The 18,716-nt window shown below is 52.8% G+C and overlaps 1 protein-coding gene across 1 annotated transcript; it reads right to left on the reverse strand.

The window, feature by feature from the left end:
* Positions 1 to 7,214: 7,214 nt before the first annotated feature.
* Positions 7,215 to 17,955, reverse strand: Mmp14 (matrix metallopeptidase 14). Its single transcript, XM_059273652.1, has 10 exons — positions 17,444 to 17,955; positions 13,630 to 13,778; positions 13,222 to 13,344; positions 12,580 to 12,887; positions 11,606 to 11,767; positions 10,672 to 10,832; positions 10,351 to 10,489; positions 10,076 to 10,226; positions 9,466 to 9,581; positions 7,215 to 9,103 (listed from the first exon to the last, which is right to left on the reverse strand). Exons 1-10 carry the CDS (start codon positions 17,549 to 17,551, stop codon positions 8,772 to 8,774), a joined length of 1,749 nt encoding a protein of 582 aa, XP_059129635.1. The 5' UTR covers positions 17,552 to 17,955; the 3' UTR covers positions 7,215 to 8,771.
* Positions 17,956 to 18,716: the final 761 nt, after the last annotated feature.

Here is an 18,716-nt window from a genome sequence, read left to right on the forward strand (position 1 = left end):
ACATGACTTGTTTGCTAGTAGCCTAAGAGTCCAGTGGGACCCTCTCTAGCCACACCATCTAAATTCACATCGAAACAGTATCTCCCTTCCCCATCTAAAATTTCCCCTCACCACATATTGCTATCCATATATTTTCCTAATTTATTACATTTGCTGTTTGCTCCACTCACAAGAATAGATGTCCCAGGGGAGCAGAAATCATTTGCTTTCTATTATGTCTTTGGTATTACAAGTGATGCATGTATTGGTGTTCAGGGAATACTTGCTGAGTGAATGACTGAAGGAATGAATTAATCAACAAGTCAGTGACTGCTGGTCACAGGCATCTCTTGGGTGATGTCTTTTCATCGGTTCGACTACCCTTTGTATTATTAGTTGCTCATTAAAAATGAGGTAGAAAAGCCGAGGGCCTGCCTACGTTGGTTAGGACACCTGTTGTCAGGGTCTTTGGTTCTCCTTCACAACTCCATGACTCATGGGTGACAGGATGTCTAGCTTCACAGAAGACAAGGGCAATGGGGAGTTTATGAAGCGAATTTTGCTAGATGCTAGAGAGGGTTCAGGAATCCAGTTTTAAGTGGACTACTGACCCCAGGGTCCCGGGGCACAGACGTCGCGGAATGATCAGGGTCTATGGAGCCCACAGGGGGGCAGTGTGATAGCTCGAAACTCTTGAGAGGGGGTGAAGAGGAGCCCCCTCCTGCGGACTTATGCTCGCACCCACTGCCCTCTCTCTGTTCCTGAGTTAGTGAGGGCTGCCCATCAACCCCCGCACCGGGACTCGGGACAGTGACGGAAACTCTGACCTTTTGTCTCGGTGGCTGCGAGGCTAAGAACAGCTGTGGGCCCCGTCTGGCCCATAGTTCCACCCCTTTAAGTACAGGTGTCTAGAGAGGAAAACATGGAAATTGGGAGGGAGGTTGGTGGTTTCCTTGACTCCGACCTGCTTTACCCGGGCTAGGTTCTGGTTTCCCAGGGTCGACTTCCAGTCCTAACATCGAACACAAGGGGGCGATACCACCCTGCAAACCCTGCCCAGTTGGTTTCTGCTGTAGAGGTGGGCGGGCCCCACAGAGTGGGATGGGTGCCCCTCTAGCTCCCTTCCCGGGTTCCCTTCTTGTGTAACTTACAAGCAGTTTTGCACAAGGTGGGGATGGGGAGGGTTGGCCTCTGTGGCACGGGACAGTAAAATGCAGTGAGACACTTGGAGATGTCTGCCATACAGGTTAGAAGGATGTAGAAACCTTGCCTTCCAGGACTGGGCAAAGGCTGGGCTGGCTGTAGGACTTGAAGGCTTAAAATCTCCTCAATAGTTGGGCCAACACAGCCTAACTCCCAGATTGAGGACAGGCCGGGGGTAGAGGGCATATATCCTGGAGTGGCAAAGTAGGGTATAAGCTTCTACTTGGATGTATTTTTTTTTTTTTTTTTGTAAACTTTCCTTTTTTTCCATACTGGGAACCCAACCCAAGAAGGCCCTTCCTTATGCTGGGCAAAGGCTCTACTATTGAGCTACATCCTCAGCTCCATTTATGTATGTATGTATGTATGTATGTATGTATGTATGTATGTATGTATGTATTGATTTAGATGCAGGAGCTCATGTAATGAGCTCCAGGTCAGATTCTGTCTCTAGGGAACAGAAAAAGGGTAGAATCAGAAGTTCATGGTTATCCTTGGCTATATACAAGGAGTTGGAGGCCAGCCTGGGCTGCTTGAGATCCTGTTTAGATAGGTAGGTAGGAAGATAAGAATTCTCTGCCATGTCTGAATATACTCACAGAGGCATTATTGTGTCCAAGATGTATCTTCGGGGCAACTATGTCCCTGCACAAAACCAGGCACTGAGCAGATGCAGAAAACATTTTGGGGACCGAGCTTGCCCTCTGGCCCACTACTACATGTCACTGGATGCTGAGTGAAGGGGGACTTTGATCGCAAAGGCATCAAAGTGACTGGAGCCTGGGGCATGTACGTGTATCTTCTAAGTCTTCTGAGGCATCAGTCTTGTTTTTTCCTTTTTTTTTTTTTAATACTGAGAAAGGATTTGCATTAAAAATATATAAAGAGGGCAAATGAGATGTCTCAGCTGATAAAAGCATTTGCTATGCAAGCCTGGCATCTTGAGTTTGATGCCCAGAACCCATGTAAAGGTGTGCTGTGAGTGCATGACCACCCCCATCATGAGCGTGTGCACACACAGGCCCCCCCCCACTCATTATTGTATCCTTATGTAGCCAAGGATAACCATAAACTTCTGATCCTCTTGCCTCTTCCCTTTATTCTGATCCTTTGAGACAGACTCTGACATGAGCTCATGCATCTAAATTGATACATACATTTGTGTGTGTATGTGTGTGCAGCAGGACAGGCCTGTAAATCCCAGCATTTAGAAGGCTGAGGCAAGAAGATCAGGAGTTCTTGGGCAGCTTAGGTTTCATGGTGAGAACCTATCTTAACAAAACAAAACAAAAGCATGAATGAGCCAAAAAAAGATGCTCAACCTCATTAGGATTTATAGAAATACAAAGGAAGGTGACGGTGAGCTATTGCTCCACCGCATTAAGATGATCAAGCCTGGTGAATCCACATACCGATGAAAGTATGAAGCTATAAAACTGTGAGGTATTTGTACAGGGAAATCTGATACAGCCATTAAAAGAATTGTAGCTACACGTACCATCATGAGCAAAGCTCAAAAACAACAGGGAATGAACAAAACCAACCACAGGGGGGGGCCCATGTAGAGAAACAGGAGAGCCTCAGAGCTGGAGAGATGGCTCAGTGGTTAAGGTTACTGGCTGTTCTTGAAGAGGACCTGAGTTCAGCCCCCAGAACACACTGGAGGCTCACAATGGTCTGTAACTCCAGTTCCAGGAAACCCCATGCCCTCTTCGGGCCTTTGTGGGAACTAGACCCACATGTGGTGCATTTCCATGCAGGCAAGATACTCATGCACATAAAATAAAAATAATATTAAAAAGCAAGGAAGGCTAGGAAACAGTACAACATTCAAGGACTTGGTACCTCTACAGGAGAGAATTTGGGGAACACACAGGGGCCCTTTAAAGATATTGGCTCTCAAAAAAACAAACAAAAAAATATTGGCTCTATTTTCTTAAGTGATATAATAGACACGTAGTCATTTATTCTTTTTCTCTAACTTGCAAGGAGCCAGTTGTTTTTTTTTTTTTTTTTTTTTTTTTTGTCCTCTTTTGGGACAGCCTGGTCTTGCCCCTTCCCGGAGTTAGGGGGAAGTGCCCGAGATGGGAAATTCAGTAAATGAGTGAGCAGGATATGACCCATGCTGAGGTCCGTCTGGTCCCTGAGTCAGCGAGCTACTTCAGGCCCTCAGAGGATGCCCTTCCGACGTCCACTACCATGCCACCTCTTCTATTTGCACTCTGCTGTCATTTTCTACCCAGGTGTAGCTGTCCGTCTTTAGACAGTGTCCCTTGTAACCCAAGCTGGAACTTCTGGTGTCCCTGCTTCCATCTCCAGAATGCTAGGGTTATGGAAGTGTGCCACAACATCTTCGTCTTATGGTGCTGGGATCCAGTTCAGGCTAGGCAAGTCCTCTACCAGTTGAGGTACATCCCCAGCCAGAAATGGGTCTTTGTGAGCTGGAAGTAACTGATCTCTTTTAAGCTGTGATGGTCTCAATGACTGAGGATAATTGGTTTGTAAGGGGGGGGGGCTGGCCTCAGCTGGGATGCAGAGGAAGCTGCCCCCTGGGGATGTGATGGCAACCCTGGGCTGAAGCATCTAATGGTCCTGCTGTGGACCCCAGGTCTAGTGGCAAGGGAGGACAGAGGGGGCTGAGCCTGGCTGGGGAAGGCAGGCTTGGAAGGAACTAAGCCATTGGCGCTGGGCCAGTGTGGAAAGTATGTGTGAGCTCACTGGGAAGCTGGTTTCTGTCCAGTCAGGCCCTGCTTACCTTCCAGGCCCTAGCTGTTGAGCCCCCCAATGCAGGCCGCCACTGGGTCTCCTCAACCCCCCAAGACGGAAGGGAAAAAAAGCAGGAAGTCCTAGGGTTAGGGCTAGGTGTAGAAAACTGGTCTCCTAAAGGAGGTGAACTTGGATTGGGGATGGGTACAAAGGAGGTTCAGGGGCTGTGGGACAATAGCCTGAGCTAACGCTGGAGAATTCTGGAGGTTCTGGGAATGGTCGTCATCCCTCGGAAGGCTTTGGTGTCCTCCTGGTTTTGGACAGCTGGTAGCACCTTCTTCCTTCAGAACACCTGCTCCTGCCCCTGAGAAGCCAAGTGGTAGGCTGCAAATTGGTTTCCTTTTCTGAGGAGCTTCTCCCGTGCCCCCTCTCCCCCACTCTGGTCGCCTCCACTGATCTGCTTCACGGCTCAACAAGCAAACACAGATATACTGACGGTTCCCCAGAGCACACTCCCGGGAAGTTACCTGGCTGCATGGCCCTACACTGGAAGAGATGCCCGAGAAACCTTGTCAGACTTTGCTTGCAGAGACAAACAACCCGGTTAGGTTTGGGTTTTAGTTTGGTTTTGCAGGGCTGAGGATCAAACTTAGTACTGCTCAGGTTAGGCAAATGTTCTACCACTGAGCCACAGGCCTAGTCCCCGATGTGGGGCCTACATTTGGACTAAAGAACCATGACCTGCAGGGCTCAGCTTCTTTGTGTGTGAAAGGAGTCTGTGTTCGGGCTTCTGTTGCTCTGTACAGTGAGGGCCTCAGCAGTCGCCATTCTCCGGCCTGCAGCAAGGGCAAGGTGGATGCAGAAGGGAAAGACTTGGCTGGGAAGCCTGTTAGATTGCGGTGGCGTGTGTGTGTGTGTGTGTGTGTGTGTGTGTGTGTGTGTGTGTGTGTATGTGTGTCGGGAGGGGGGAGGCACTGGGAGAGGGGCAGGGAAGGACCAGCAGGGCTAAGCAGATTGTAGTGAGTGGAGATGCCCCTCTGCCCACACTCTCTCTTTCAGAGGGTGTGGATCCTCTAAGATCTTCCCTTCCCTGGTCCGCCTGGCTGGCAGCCCAGGAGGCTTTGGACCAGCGGGTGACAGGATCCCTGGCAAAGGGGAGTGATGAAAAGAGGACCCCCACCTCAGGTTGTGGGGTGCATTGGTGGGCAAAGTGCTGCCCCTTCTTGGCCTTCGTTCCCACTCCAGTGTCTTTCTAGACCAGCGTCCCCAAGGCCGCCCAAACCTCCTCACATATTCCACTTGGCTCCTTCTGGCTGCCCCAGCTCACAAGTGTTGCTTTCGAATAAAGGAACTTGGAACCATAGAAACTGGGTCAGGCCCAGCAGACAAATGGGCCAGGCCAGTGAAAACAGTGTGCAGGTCCTTGGGAGCCAGAGGGCCCTCAGCTTCCTGTCACCCTATCCTGACATGGTGGCTCACTCAAGTGGGGCCTTACGACCACGAAGGCATCTTCCAAGGTCACTGGGCAACCTCATGGAGTACAGTGGGCACGTCCAAGCGCATCCTCAGCACCAGACCCTTCTGCCTCCACCCCACCGTCCTGTCTGTGCAGAATCAATCGTCCAGCTCATCCGCCTTTGTCTCCAGTTCTGCATTCCCATCTCTCCCCCTTGGCTTCAGAGAGCATCTTGTGATTCCAGAATCCCAGCCAAACAATTTCCTCGTGATGGGGAAACCGCACTCCAACTCTGGGCTCCCCCACCTCTTCCCTCTGGCAGTCCCCCACTCCTGGGCTCTTCCACTGGCTCCAGCTGTGTTTTGCAGAATTCCCTCTGGATAACATCTGTAATTGCCTCCATATGTGGACCACAAAAACACAAAGGGCCATGAGCTCATCTTTTGAGTTTTTTTTTTTTGTCACATGCATGGACTTGACTACCCCTAGATGCCCCTGACTTCCCCCAGGGCCACCTTATCAGTTCCAATTCCTTCTGGTGAGGGTGGTGGTGGGGGTTGTGCCTAACTTCACTGAGACACACAGGCCTGCCAAACAGCTGTTGGCAGGGGAGGCACAGGTGACCACGCTTGGGGTCAGGGTTGCTGGCTGGCAGGAAGGTGGAGTGCCCCATCTGCCAAAGCAATCATGCCAACCACCCTGCAGAGCAGCTGGATAGAAGAGAGGAATGGGTGGGGCCAGGCTCCGAAAGGCAGGCTGTGGAGGACCTGGGCAGGAGCCCAGGGAAGACTGGGCTGAGGCAGGAAGGGAAGGCGGGAGAAGGGGGCTGCTCTCCTTCAGCTGAGCTGACTCAGCAACTGGCCTGACCCCTCCCTTCAGGTTGGTTTTGGAGGGAGGGAGGGTCAACAGCCTGGGAACCCTGTCTAGGGCAGCAGTTTCTATGGAAAATGGAAACAAAGCCTTGTTATTCTACCCTTCCAACCTGAGGGTCCTGGGTCTTCTGGGCAACTGAGAAACACTGTTCCTCCAGGAGCAGGACACACCTAGTAGATGAGACCATGGGACCATTTCTTTTTTTCTTTTCTTTTCTTTTTTCTTTTCTTTTCTTTCTCCTTCCTGATCTCCTGATCCAACATCAGAGTCCCAGGCCTGGAAAAACCACCACCTTTTCCTCCTTTTTTCATTTTTCGGCAGAGTCTTACTGTGCAGCCCCAACTGGCCTAGAACTTACTTATGTAGACCAAGCTGGCCTTAACCTCCCAGAACTACGCTTCCCTCTGTCTCCAGCGCCTGAAGTAAAGTGTGCACCACCATACCCAGATTTACAAGAACATCAGGTCCTCGGGCCTACCAGAGTTTCAGTCTAATGTGATCATGAGAATGCCCCTGCTGCAGGGACAGATGTAGGAGGAAACTGGAGTGTCTGTGGCCAGGTCACACGGCAGATGACCTCACTTGACCACTTCCTCCTGTCTCCGGCAGCCTTGAGTCTCAAAGGTAGCCTTTTAAGATTTTGGGGAAGGAAGCTAGGTTCTGCCAATCACTCCTATAACCTCTAGTGGGGTATGCCTTGCTCCCCGACTCCAGCTCTTAAATCCCATCAGTCCACTAAGAATAAATATCTATGACAAATGCTAAGGCCCCACATTGTGGGAAATGATGTTTTTGATGTCTGCTCTTCCTAGCCCTGTTGGTCACATCAAATTCACCCCTATACCAAGCTATAGTCACACAAAGAATGTGAAACACAGTTTATTCTCCGTGGAAAGGTTGAACAAGGTCAAAAATGTCCTTAGAGGGCACTGACCCAGCCCCGCCCTGCAGGTTTCTGGGGTCAGTTGCCTCTGCCCCCCTCCCCCACCCCTCCCCATGCCCCTTGTTAACAAAAAGGAACGATTTGAATGGCATTCATATATAATAATTATAATAAAAATATACATTAAACAAAACAAAAAACCCAAACAAGACAGAAATTTAGCTGGGCTTCCAGCACCGTTCACCCCAATTTCCCTATTCCCAAACCCCACCCAGACACTCCTCTCCTCTCACCCCCTCCACAGGGTCTTACTCTCCCAAGTCCCCAGTACCATGACCACCTTCAGTGGATGAAGGAGACTTCCAATGGGTCGGCTGGGTGGGGAAGAGGAAGGGCAGGACACAGTTAACATGGACTGAGGAGGGTCTGCATCAGGAAAGGGAGGGGGGGCCCACCCTACCCAGGAGCACCCAGACACCTGCCTCACTAGGGTAGTGAGGCAGACTGAGCAAGGCTAGGCCACTGACAGCCTCCTCCGGTCTCTGTGAGTCTCCAGTCCCTGTACTATATGTTCTTTTTCTTCCTGTGCTCACTCTTATCCTTCCCTTCCAGAGTCAGTGAGCAAGGGGGCAAAGAGAGGCAGGCCAGGGTGTCCTTAAGACCCTCTCTGAGAGATCCAACAGAATGTGTCCACTCCTGGGTACCACAGTGCCCTGCGAGTACCCTGCAGTCTGCCCAGACTCCCAGGCATACACTGCCACCATCACACCTCATTTCCTGTCTCCTCTGACTGCTATCTTTGGGTCCCAGCCCCAGCTACTTGCGTTTGAACAGGTCTTTTTCTGCTTTGAGCCGCCAGGCTCATCCCCCATGCTCCAGATCCTGCTGTCTTCCTTGACCTCTCTGCACCCGGGGCCATCTCCCCTGCTTTTAGCTCTTCCAACCTTGAACTCGACATCCAAGGCTAACATTCAGGAGGGGCCAGGCTTGCCAAGGGTTTCCTCAGACCCATTTTAGTCCTTAATGGCTCAGGCTCCTTGGAAGTTCTCCAGGCTGGGTTGAACAGAGGCAGATCTTTGTGGAGAGGAACTTGGTTGTCCAAGCCACCAAGACCCTCACTGAGCGATTTTTTTTTTTTTTAAAGCAAAGTCTTTAGGGTAGCTGAGCAATCTTTCCACCTCCAAACACACACTATCAGATTCCTGTTAGTCAGAGTGGTGGGAGGTTGCCAACTGGGTACACTTGGTACTTACAGGGCTCGCATGCCCAGAGCCTCCTGAGGTCAGAGTTCAGAGATTTAAGGTATGTAGTTAGGGGATGGAAAAGAAGCAGATGACCCCATTTGGCCTTTGCCTGTGAGGCCAGAGGGTCTTGCCTTCAAGTGCAGAGCCCTAAAAACATTCAAATAGGGCCAGACACACACCAAGCTGCGAGGTTCCCTTGAGGGCCAGAGGCCGGAAGGGACTACCTTCCTGCTCGGCCCTCAGGGGACCCACCTATGGATGAAGCAATGCTGGGGTGAGGGTGGAAGGGGCCAGTTAGGGGCTGAGAAGGGAGGCTGGAGGGAGGGAGCTCAGGGTGGGTGAGAGCAGCCCACCTGCCACCACCTGCTGCCGCCGGCCTTCAGAGGCTGAGTCCTGGTGGTAGAAGCGGGTGGGCCAGCGGTGGGGGTCAGACCTTGTCCAGCAGTGAGCGCTGGCAGTAGAGCAGTCGTTTGGGGGTCCCGTGGCGTCGGAAGAAGAAGACGGCAAGGCCCACGGCCAGCACCAGGAGCAGCAGCAGCACGGGCAGTACCACGGCGGCCGCACTCACAGCTCCGCTGCCCTCCTCGTCCACCTCAATGATGATCACCTCCGTCTCCTCCTCAGTCCCCTCATCCGGTCGGCCCCCCGAGGGGCAGCCCATCCAGTCCCGGAGAGCCGACTTGGGGTAGCCTGGCTCTACTTTCAGCTTCTGGTTGTTGAATTTCCAGTACTTGTTCCCCTTGTAGAAGTATGTGAAGACTGAAGGGCATCAGGAGGATGGTGTAAGACGGCATGAACCGAGACGGGGCAGAGTCCACACGGGCCCCAAAGAGAGCAAAGGAGAAAGCACAGTTAGCGTGATGGCCGGCTGAGCTCGCCGCTCTACCGTCCTCCACATTTGCTTCCTCAGTGGAAAATGGAGTCGATCACAGCACCAGGTTGGAAGAGTGGGAAGACTGAGGGTACTACACAGGAAAGCACTTGGCTGGCTCCCGGTGATCGACAAGGACCCCACTGCTATCATCATCCATGTTTCCCAGCAGACGCTCTGTCTTTCTGTTCCTCCCCAGCTCCCCATACCCCTCCTTCTCTGGACACACGGTTTCCCTCGCCCCGCTCACCTTCATCACTACCCATGAATGACCCTCTGGGAGACTCGGGGATTCCTTCCCAGACTTTGATGTTTTTAGGGTACTCGCTGTCCACTGCTCTGAACTCCTCATTGAAACGGTAGTACCTGGGGGGGGGGGGGAGAGAGGGAAGGGAGTGGATACTGGGCAATGCCCTCAGAGGTTAGCAGACCCATGACAGAGTGCACCAGGGAGCAAAGGTTAGCTATGGACACGGTTGGGGACAGGGGTTTTGAGTAATGAGAGCCTGCAGCTGAAAGAGGCGGAAGGAGGAGGTGGAAGGGAGGGTCCAGGCTGTCAGGAGCCACCAGCAGACCTTAATAACAGTGCCTGGTGGCCGGGGTGGAGACACAGTGTTGGGGGCAGGAGGCGACAAATGACCAGGTCTGAAACGGTGACCCGGTCACATCCCACTCAGGCAGCACTAAGAAAAACCGCCTATTGCTCGGCAACGTAAAGGCTTAGCCAGTTCCAGGGCAACACCTTGGGGGGGGAAAGTGGGCCTTTCTTCAGAGTTTAGGGACAAGGATATTTGGGGTGGCGGTGGTAGTTATTAGTTTCTGAGTGGAGAGGCTTGGGGATTAAGGGTTGGAGGTCTTACTTATTTCCCCTGAAGAAGTAGGTCTTTCCATTGGGCATCCAGAAGAGAGCGGCATCAATCTTGTCAGTAGGCAGTCCTCGGCCTAGCTCCTTAATGTGCTTGGGGTACCCAGGTTCCAGGGAAGCCTCGTCAAACACCCAATGCTTATCTCCTGGGATACGAGAGAAGGGAAGAACCTGGGTTCAACTTGACTCTGAGGTCTCTGGGACTCAAGTGGAAATAGCTCATCCAAGGGGACCCTCCCAACTTCCCCAGCCTATGAAATGCCTGGTTACCTTTGAAGAAGACAAACTTGCCATCCTTTCTCTCATAGGCAGTATTGATGGATGCAGGCAGGCCCCTCCAGAACTGGCCGATAGGCATTGGATAGCCATCCATCACCTGGTTATTCCTCACCCGCCAGAACCATCGCTCCTAGAAACCAGCCAAGGTGGGGGAGAGCCCATCACATCATGTCCTTAGTTTTCTTCAGTCCCCAAAGCTCCCCCACTGCGCTCAGGCCTATGGCTTTAGTTCTCAGTCCTTCTACGACTATTCCCACCCAGCTTCCTTGCGGTGCGTCCTTCTGTCCCCCTTCTTCTCTTCTTCTCTCTCACCTTGAAGACAAACATCTCTCCTCGGAGCATGGCCACGGTGTCAAAGTTCCCATCACAGATGTTAGGCCCATACGTGGGGTTTCTGGGCTTATCTGGGACAGAGGGCCAAGAGGTAGTTCTGGGTTGAGGGGGCATCTTGGTGGGTGACCCTGACTTACTCCCTGAGGAAGAGAACAATAGTGGCACTTCAGACTTTGGGGTAGAGAGGACGGAAGGACAGACACAGAAACAGACAGCACCCTTAGAAAGCATGAAGAGGGAGGAGGTGCTCCAGAGATGGCGAGTGGTTAAAGCATATCCTGCTCTTGCAGGGGATGTGAGTTTGGTTCCCAGCACTGACAGACAGGTGGCTCACAACCACCTATAACCCCACTTCTAGGAAGTCGGATGCCTCTGGCCTCTGTGGACACACACACACACACACACACACACACACACACACACACACACACAGAGACACACACACTCCCCTCTAATAAAAATAAATATATTTTTAAAAAGTGTAAACAGGTTTTTGGAGAAGGTTGAAGTAGTTAGCTTGGGTATACTCAAAAGTGGGAGCTATGGAGCTGGAGATATGGCTGATTGATTAGGAGCACTTGCGGGTTCTTACAGAGGATCCAAGTTTGGTTCCCAGAACTCACATGGCAGTTTCAGGAGATCTAATGTCCTCTTCTGGCCTCCATGGGCACCAGGCATGTACGTGCCCAGACACACACACACACACACACACACACACACACACACACACACACACATATACAATACTTAAGACATATACAAAAACTTTTAAAAAGTCAGAGCTAACAGAGGCAGTAAAAGGTGGTATGTAGTGTGTGTACAGATGTCACAGCACTAGGGAGAGAAAATCCAGCCAGAGACCAAAAAGGGGCAAGAGCAGAGACAGGAGCAGGGATGGGGAAGGATAACTTGCCATAGAGTTGCTGGATGCCACGGCGATCATCGTCAGGGAGCACAAAGTTTTCTGTGTCCATCCACTGGTAAAAGGGCGCCATGATGGCAGAGGGATCGTTGGAATGCTCCAGGCCTAGAGCATGGCCCAACTCATGCACAGCTACCAGGAAGACATCATTCCCTGGAGGGATGGAGATGGTGAGAGCTTGGGTCCCTTCTTAGGCTCCCTGCTTCCCCACCACAGGAAGATCAGATCTTGAGGGTCAGTCTCCTGTTTGGTTCAGAAAGCCCGAAGCCAGTCACTACCCTCCTCTGGGTGGAATGGGGCACCCTGGGGCAGGATTCTAATCCCAAGAAAACCTACACTGTGGGGCTCAGTTGCTCCCAGAAACTAGGCATCATCTTTGCCTGGAAAAGTGGCTGGAAAGGAAGCTTTTAAGTCTGTGATTGGCAAGGTAGTCAGGCAGGGACAGCAGACCAAATATACAGCTATAAATAGCTTAAAATATAATTCCTGCTTTCATACTAGGTTTATGTGACTAGTACTTAGCTGTTTGTTGGTCTTTTTGTTGTTTATTTTGAGACAGTTTTGCTATATAGTCTAGGCAGGCCTCAAATTCACAATCCTCCTGCCTCAGCACTTTTATTTATTTATTTATTTATTTATTTATTTATTTATTTATTTAGTTTTTCGAGGCAGGGTCTCTCTGTGTAGCTTTGGTGCCTGTCCTGGATCTCGCTCTGTAGACCAGGCTGGCCTCAAACTCACAGAGATCCACCTGGTTCTACCTCCTGAGTGCTGGGATTAAAGGCATGGGCCACCACCGCCCGGCTAGATTTATTTTTTAACTTTATTGATTTATGAGACAGGGTCTCACTACTGTAGCCCTGGCTGGCTGGAACTTACTATGTAGACCCGGCTAGCTTAGACTCTTCTATGTTCAAGTGATTGCACATTCTACCCAGGGCGGAACTCAGGGTTCCCTTACTCACCATTTAGGTCATCATTTTGGACAGTCCAGGGCTCAGCAGAATCAAAGTGGGTGTCCCCTCCAATATTGGGGCCTGGGAAATAGGCATGAGCCAGGAAGCCCCCTTCACCATCAAAGGGTGTACTGTCGCCGTGGAAACCCTCAGCAAACAAGATCATGATGTCAGCCTGCTTCTCATGACCCTCTCTGATGTAGGCATAGGGAACCTCACGGAAGCGCAGTGGCGTGGCACTCTCCCATACTCGGAAGGCCTTCCTGATGGCCTCGAATGTGGCATACTCGCCCACCTTGGGGGTGTAATTCTGGATGCTGACAGGAGGGTAGAAAAGGGGAGCGTTAGGACAAAGGAGGCAAAGTTCCCTGTGCTCTCCCAGCACTGACTGAACGGCCCAGCCACCTTGCTAGACCTGCTTGCCCTGCCATTGCATAATTGATATCTCAGCCCCAAGAACCAAAGGCTTAGGGGTGTTGGCACTAGAGTGCATCCCCCCAAATGACTGCACTTCTCTGCAAGATTGGAGCCATTTTCCTTCCCACTCCCTAAGGATGGAGGAGACCAGTGCAGGCCATCTCTGTCTCTACATTATACAACTGCAGGGAAGGGGAGTGGATGCGAGAAAAATCTCTAGGCTGTTGGACTCACCAGAAAGTGATCTCATTATGCTGCCACTTGAGGCCCTGAATGGCATAGCGCTTCCTCCGGACATTGGCCTTGATCTCAGTACCAAACTTATCTGGAACACCACAGCGAGGGCGCCTCATGGCCCTAGGGTGGGAACATTGGGGTCAGAACAGTATATAAAATAAAAAAGCCTTCAAGGGGAGAGACTGGCGTGCTACAGTTGACCCAGGGTCCTGGCCTCTGGCCCCAGGTCAGTGTTGGGTGAGGCTTTGTGTGTGTGTGTGTGTGTGTGTGTGTGTGTGTGTGTGTCGGCGTAGGGAAAGGGCAGGTAGTGATGTGAACGGGAGAGGGTTGGGATACTGGCGCAGGGCCAGCATCAAGTGCGACATTTCTGGTGTTCAGCGTGGTCAGTGGATGTCAGGAACTTACTTCATGGTGTCCGAATCAGCCTTGCCTGTCACTTGCAAACCATAGAACCTTTGCATGGCGGCAATGGCAGCTGAGAGTGACTGGGGTGAGCGTTGCGTATGGGTGCGCAGGTCCCCTGGAGGTAGGTAGCCATACTGCTGCAGCCAGGCCTGTAGGGAGAGGAGTGTGGCTTAGAGAATTTTCCACTTGGCCCTGGGGGCCCACCTGCCTCTCCACAGCGTCTGGCTGGTGTCCTTGGCTTAGTGAGAAGTAAGATGGGCTCCCAGCCTGGTTCTGGCAGGAACTCTCAGGCTGACTGTTGACTTGAACTCTATAGCCTGGACCTCAGTACGGCTTGTCCCCAGGGGTGATGGGGAGCAGACTGTTACAAGGCTGGAGAACCACTGGTCCTGACTGGCTATAGTATGCTGATAAATGAAAGGACTGATGGACTGAGAGAGTTTTAGGATGTTTTTGGTTTGGGTTTACATGCATGTGGAGGCCAAAGGTCAATGTCTGATGTGTTCCTTGGGAGCTGTCCACCTTGTTTTTCAGACAGTCTCTCACCTATTAGGCCAGGCTGGATGACCAGCAAGCCTCAGGGAACTGCCTGCCTCTGCCTCCGTGGCGCTGAGATTACAAGTGTGTGCCACCTTGTCTCTCTTTTTTTTAACATGGGTACCAGGGTTCACATCAGGCCCTCAAGCTTGCAAAGCAAGCATTTTACTAACCTATCCCCACACCCTAGAGTGTCTTCTTAGGGCCGACATTTTCTCCAGCACTTTTTTCCTCTGTCAGTCCTTGCAAAGATGGCATGTCCCATTTGAAAATGGGTTAGGTCCATGATAGGTAGAATAGTAGAGTCAGGGTGAGGGGTTCTGAACAGGGTGAGGGAGTTCCTGGAACTGGGGGCCATACTTGGAGGACTCTCACAGCGGAAATCTTTTTAAGGAGTCCAGAAAAGGAGTCAGGGTTGAGGCTGGATGCTGATGGAGAAGCTGGGCTCTTTAGAGGTGATAGCTAATCAGCCATCACCCTAAATAAATACTCTATGACCTAGTGATCTAGGCTCAGAAAGCCAAGCAAGCCATGTTATGTATGGCTTCTTTTATAGGGAGACATGACCCAGACAGCAAGTTCAGAGGGAGCTTCACGTTGCCTAGAATGGGCATTTGGAGGAGAAGAGGGCCAAAGCTGCCTTGGGTCCTGCATCTCCTACCCACGGTTATTAGGATGATTTATCTCCACATGTTGCTCCCCCTTCAGGCCTAGTCATGGGTGGGAGAGCAATGCTCTTTTGTGGGGTCTGGGGGTGATTCAGGAGCAGCTGACTTAGGACCTGAGTCGACAGGGGCAGAAATTGCAACATCGTTCCAGGAAGCGATTCCCCTCAAGGCTGACGTGAGTTTGGGCCTGAGCTGTAAACAACCCAGCCTTTCCCCCAGCCAATAAGCCTGGCCAAACAACCTTAGCATCACCTGTTTCTCAAAACGCTCCTCAAGGGCGCGTTGAGTTTAACCTCTTGTGTGTCAGAGGGGCCTAGCAGGGTGTGTACATCCAGAGCTGTTCCCTCGGATCCGAAGGCTTGCCCTAACCTGTGCTAGCTGATGCCACTACCAGTGCCCTGCAGAGGCCTGCTGTGGCCTGTACCGAGTATGCAGGGAACTCCCTTGGCTCCTAGTCTCACCTGTAGGCTCTGACCCCTGCTGGGATAACAGCTGCTACAGGCCTTCGGGAAAGGGTGGGAGTGGCCCGCCCCTCCCCCACAGCTGGAAGTTAGGAGGAGGAAAGGTTCTCTTAGCCAAAGAGAAGGCGTGCTTCTGGAGGAGGATGGAGAAGGGAGGCCGGTGGGTGAAGAAGCATCACAGCCAGGAGCTCTGGGTAAATCCCTTTCCAACGAGCCTTTCAAGAGATAGGCAGGTCTAAATAAGGAGACTCATAAACCCTGCCCTGTACCCTGTGGAGGAAAATGGATGCTTTGTCAGGCAACGGGACTCCCCGGAAGAGTATCACAAAGCCAAGAAAGAAAGTGTCCCCATCATTTTCCTTTCCCGGACTGGGCATGTTTCTTTTCTCCTTCTCACAGAGCCAGGCTCTGAGCAAAGCAGGAACCACAGACTATGAGACTGGAACCGCAGGAGAGGACTCTGGTGTCTGCGGCTGAGTGGGGGAAGGGTGAAGCACCAGACACACTGTCCTGGAGCTGGTGTGGAGCTGTGGAGGCCTGGTGAAAGGGAGCTAGCTAGCTGCCTGAGGCCTGGAGAAGAGACCTGGAGTAGTTAGGTGGCAGGAGCCAGTAGGCTGGCATTGTCTTGATCAGTAAGGGCAGGGTATTCCCTAGGAGAAAGTCACGGCGGCCGGCAGGGTGGGGGCCCTCCAGCTCTCCACGAAGCCTTGGATTCTAGCCTCTTCTGGGTCTGCCCCGCCCTCCCTCGGCTTCCCACCCTACTGTGTTCCAGAAGCAAATGGTGGTTCTGGCTCTGGGACGACCATGACCCACTTAGGGCAGAGCCAGGGCTGCTGGCCCTCCCCTAGGGGACCTAGTGGAGGCTGGGGAGGGGAAAAAGAAGTTGGCAGTGGGCAGTCTTCCAGAGGTTCCTTTTGTTAGGCACTCTCTCTTTGGGGCTAAGACGGGAGCTTCAGGCCTGGGAAAGTCACCTCCTCTTTGACAACTGGGTTTGGTCTCCAGTCTCAGGGAGGATTTTACTCTTTCTAGTCTCTATGGACAAGTGTGGCTCCGCTCCTAGGGCCACGCTTGTCCCTTCAGCCCCAGGTCTCTTAGGGGGCACAGGCAGCGTGTGCCCCGGAGACGTTACCTCGGAGGGTGTGATCCGGTCTGGGCCTGGGACTAGAGCAGAAGGAGTCAAATCCAGACCGTATCCTGCACTTTGAGCCCTTCCCAGCCCTTCCCTACCACACCCAGGTCCTCACCAGGATGAGTGGGTTGGGTGGCCCAAAATAAGAAGCTGATTAAATCCATCTCCCACCTTCACCCCAAAATAAGAGGAGGGAAGACTTCCTCAGACTACTCCCACGCAGCTTCCTTCAGGACCGGGGTGGGCTATGGTCTCGGGAGGGTTGGGGGTGGGGGCGACCAAGTCAGTTGGGACGCTTGAGGGTGACCCAGGCCGGCCCTCAACTCACTCGCCGCCCGAGCAACTCCCCCCAGTCTCTCAGTAATTAACGCAGAAAAACAATTAGCAACAAAAAAGCCCCCCCCCCCCCGCCCCGCCCCGAAGGCGCCGGTTGGGGTGAGGACGCGGGGAGGCGGTGGCCAGGCTGCGCCCCGAGGCTCACAAGAAGAGCTTTGTGTGCGCGGAAGTTCGGCCCGCCGTGATCCTCGACGCCAGGGCCCGAGGCCCGCACCGAGGGCGGTCCAGGGGAGGCGGGTTGCGCCCGGCCACCCCTGACGCCCCACTTGGTACAGATGCGCCCGTGCGGGCACCTGAGCGCTGCCAAACGGATGGAACAACTCGCGTGTGACACCGGCCCGGACGGCGCGGGGTTGGAGCGGAGTCCGGTGTTTACGAGGCTCCTGCCCGGTGCCAGAGTGCGCGCAGAGCCCGGGAGAGCGAGGCCCAGGCCCCGCTGCAAAGTTCTTCCAGGGAAGGGGGGAATGGGAAAGAGGCGGCGGCGGCGGCGGAGGGGGTTTGTTGGAGGCAGGCAAAAGTTGGATCGACTTGCAAGTTTGCAGATCAGGAGGGAAAAGAAAGGCCGGAGCAGCAGAACCCCCCCCCCCCAGCCCTGCTCTCAGCGGGGGCTGTCCCCTTGGAGACCCCCGGGCTCGCTTACCCGGCGGGCGCAACTCCGGCAAGGGCCGGAGGAGCTCACTTACTTCGGGGCTGAAGTTGCTGCCTTGGGCCCAGCCGAGGGAGGCGAGCGCGGTGCCGAGCGTGAGCAGGGGGAGCAGGAGGCTGCGGGAGGGTCGAGGGGCGGGAGACATGGTCCGCGGCGTCGGGGCGCCGGGCGGTGCGGGCTCCGCGGCGGGGCCCACGCCCTGGGGTCGCGCCGCCGCTCTCCTTGGGCGCCTTTGTCTTCTGAAGGCACGGAACTTGGATTCCTAGAGCGCAGGCGGCTTGGAGGTGAGGGGATTGCTCCTGAAAGTGCCTGTTTGCTCTCCTCTTTTCCGTTTTTTGATCTTTCTTCTGCTTAGTCGGCGAACTGGGTTGGAAGCCCTCTCTGCTCTCTCCTTTGGTCCCTCCCTTCTCCCACAGCCTCTCCTCCGCCCCCGCCCCAATGCCCTCCTTTCCTGGTGGGGACGTGGTTGTTTCAGCCTGAATCCAATTACAGCCAAGAGCAGGCAGGAGAGAAGGGGGAAAAAAGTTGTCTTTCTGTGGTGCAGGCTGCCATCTGCAGGGGTTGAGGCCACCGCCAACAACTAACTAGGAGCCTGGGTGTCCCGGGGGACGGGATGCGGAAGACTTTCTCTTCCTAAGCATTTTTTGGTGGCCTGATTCCCGTAGTATTCAGCATGTCTCACTTCAGAGTGTTAAGTACTGGGAGGCCTGATGGCTAGGGATGGTGGTGACATGGAGTTTTCAACGCTTGTGAGGAAGGGGCATTTACTAACAAGGAGGAATTGTGTGCTGATCTGTGGACAGCCTACTCCTCCTGCCTCAAACTTATATTGTAACAAAAACCATTGCCTAACAACAATCACAATTACTTTGAATTTGGGGGTCCGGCCCTTTATTAATGGCTTTTGCAATCTAGCTGTTCCATTAAGTGTGAACTGCCAGAATAGGAAAAGCGTTCAAGGTCCCAGAACTGGGGAAAGCCAAGTAAAAGTCTGATTGGAATTGTTGGAGGAGGAAGGATTGGAAGTTAGGATTCTGGAGTTTTGTTAAGTCTTTACACTGGAGACAGTTCCTTAGAGCCCAGCTTCCGTGATGGCTGGGCTCTGAGAACAAAAGGAGAGGTATGCAGGGAAGGGGAGGACAGGCTGAAGCTGGCAGTGAGGAAGGGAGATAGATAAGAGGTTGAGAACTAGATCTGGAAAAACACCAAGCAGTGGGACAGAGGCAGGAAAAGTGTGGGAGACAGAAAACTCGACCATCAGCGAAATGTAAGATCCAAGAATTGCATTTGGTCAGCGAGAGGAAGGAGGT

This window comes from Peromyscus eremicus, chromosome 9, assembly GCF_949786415.1.
Source record: "Peromyscus eremicus chromosome 9, PerEre_H2_v1, whole genome shotgun sequence".
NCBI classification, from domain to species: Eukaryota; Metazoa; Chordata; class Mammalia; order Rodentia; family Cricetidae; genus Peromyscus; species Peromyscus eremicus.

Excerpts from the sequence above, each read along its gene's own strand:
- Mmp14 (XM_059273652.1), bottom strand. The coding sequence starts at position 17,551 with ATGTCTCCCGCCCCTCGACCCTCCCGCAGCCTCCTGCTCCCCCTGCTC. Across the intron at positions 9,582-10,075 it reads TACTTCTTCAGGGGAAATAA|GTACTACCGTTTCAATGAGG; the intron begins GTAAGACCTCCA and ends CCCCCCCCCCAG. Across the intron at positions 9,104-9,465 it reads ATTCATGGGTAGTGATGAAG|TCTTCACATACTTCTACAAG; the intron begins GTGAGCGGGGCG and ends GATGCCCTTCAG.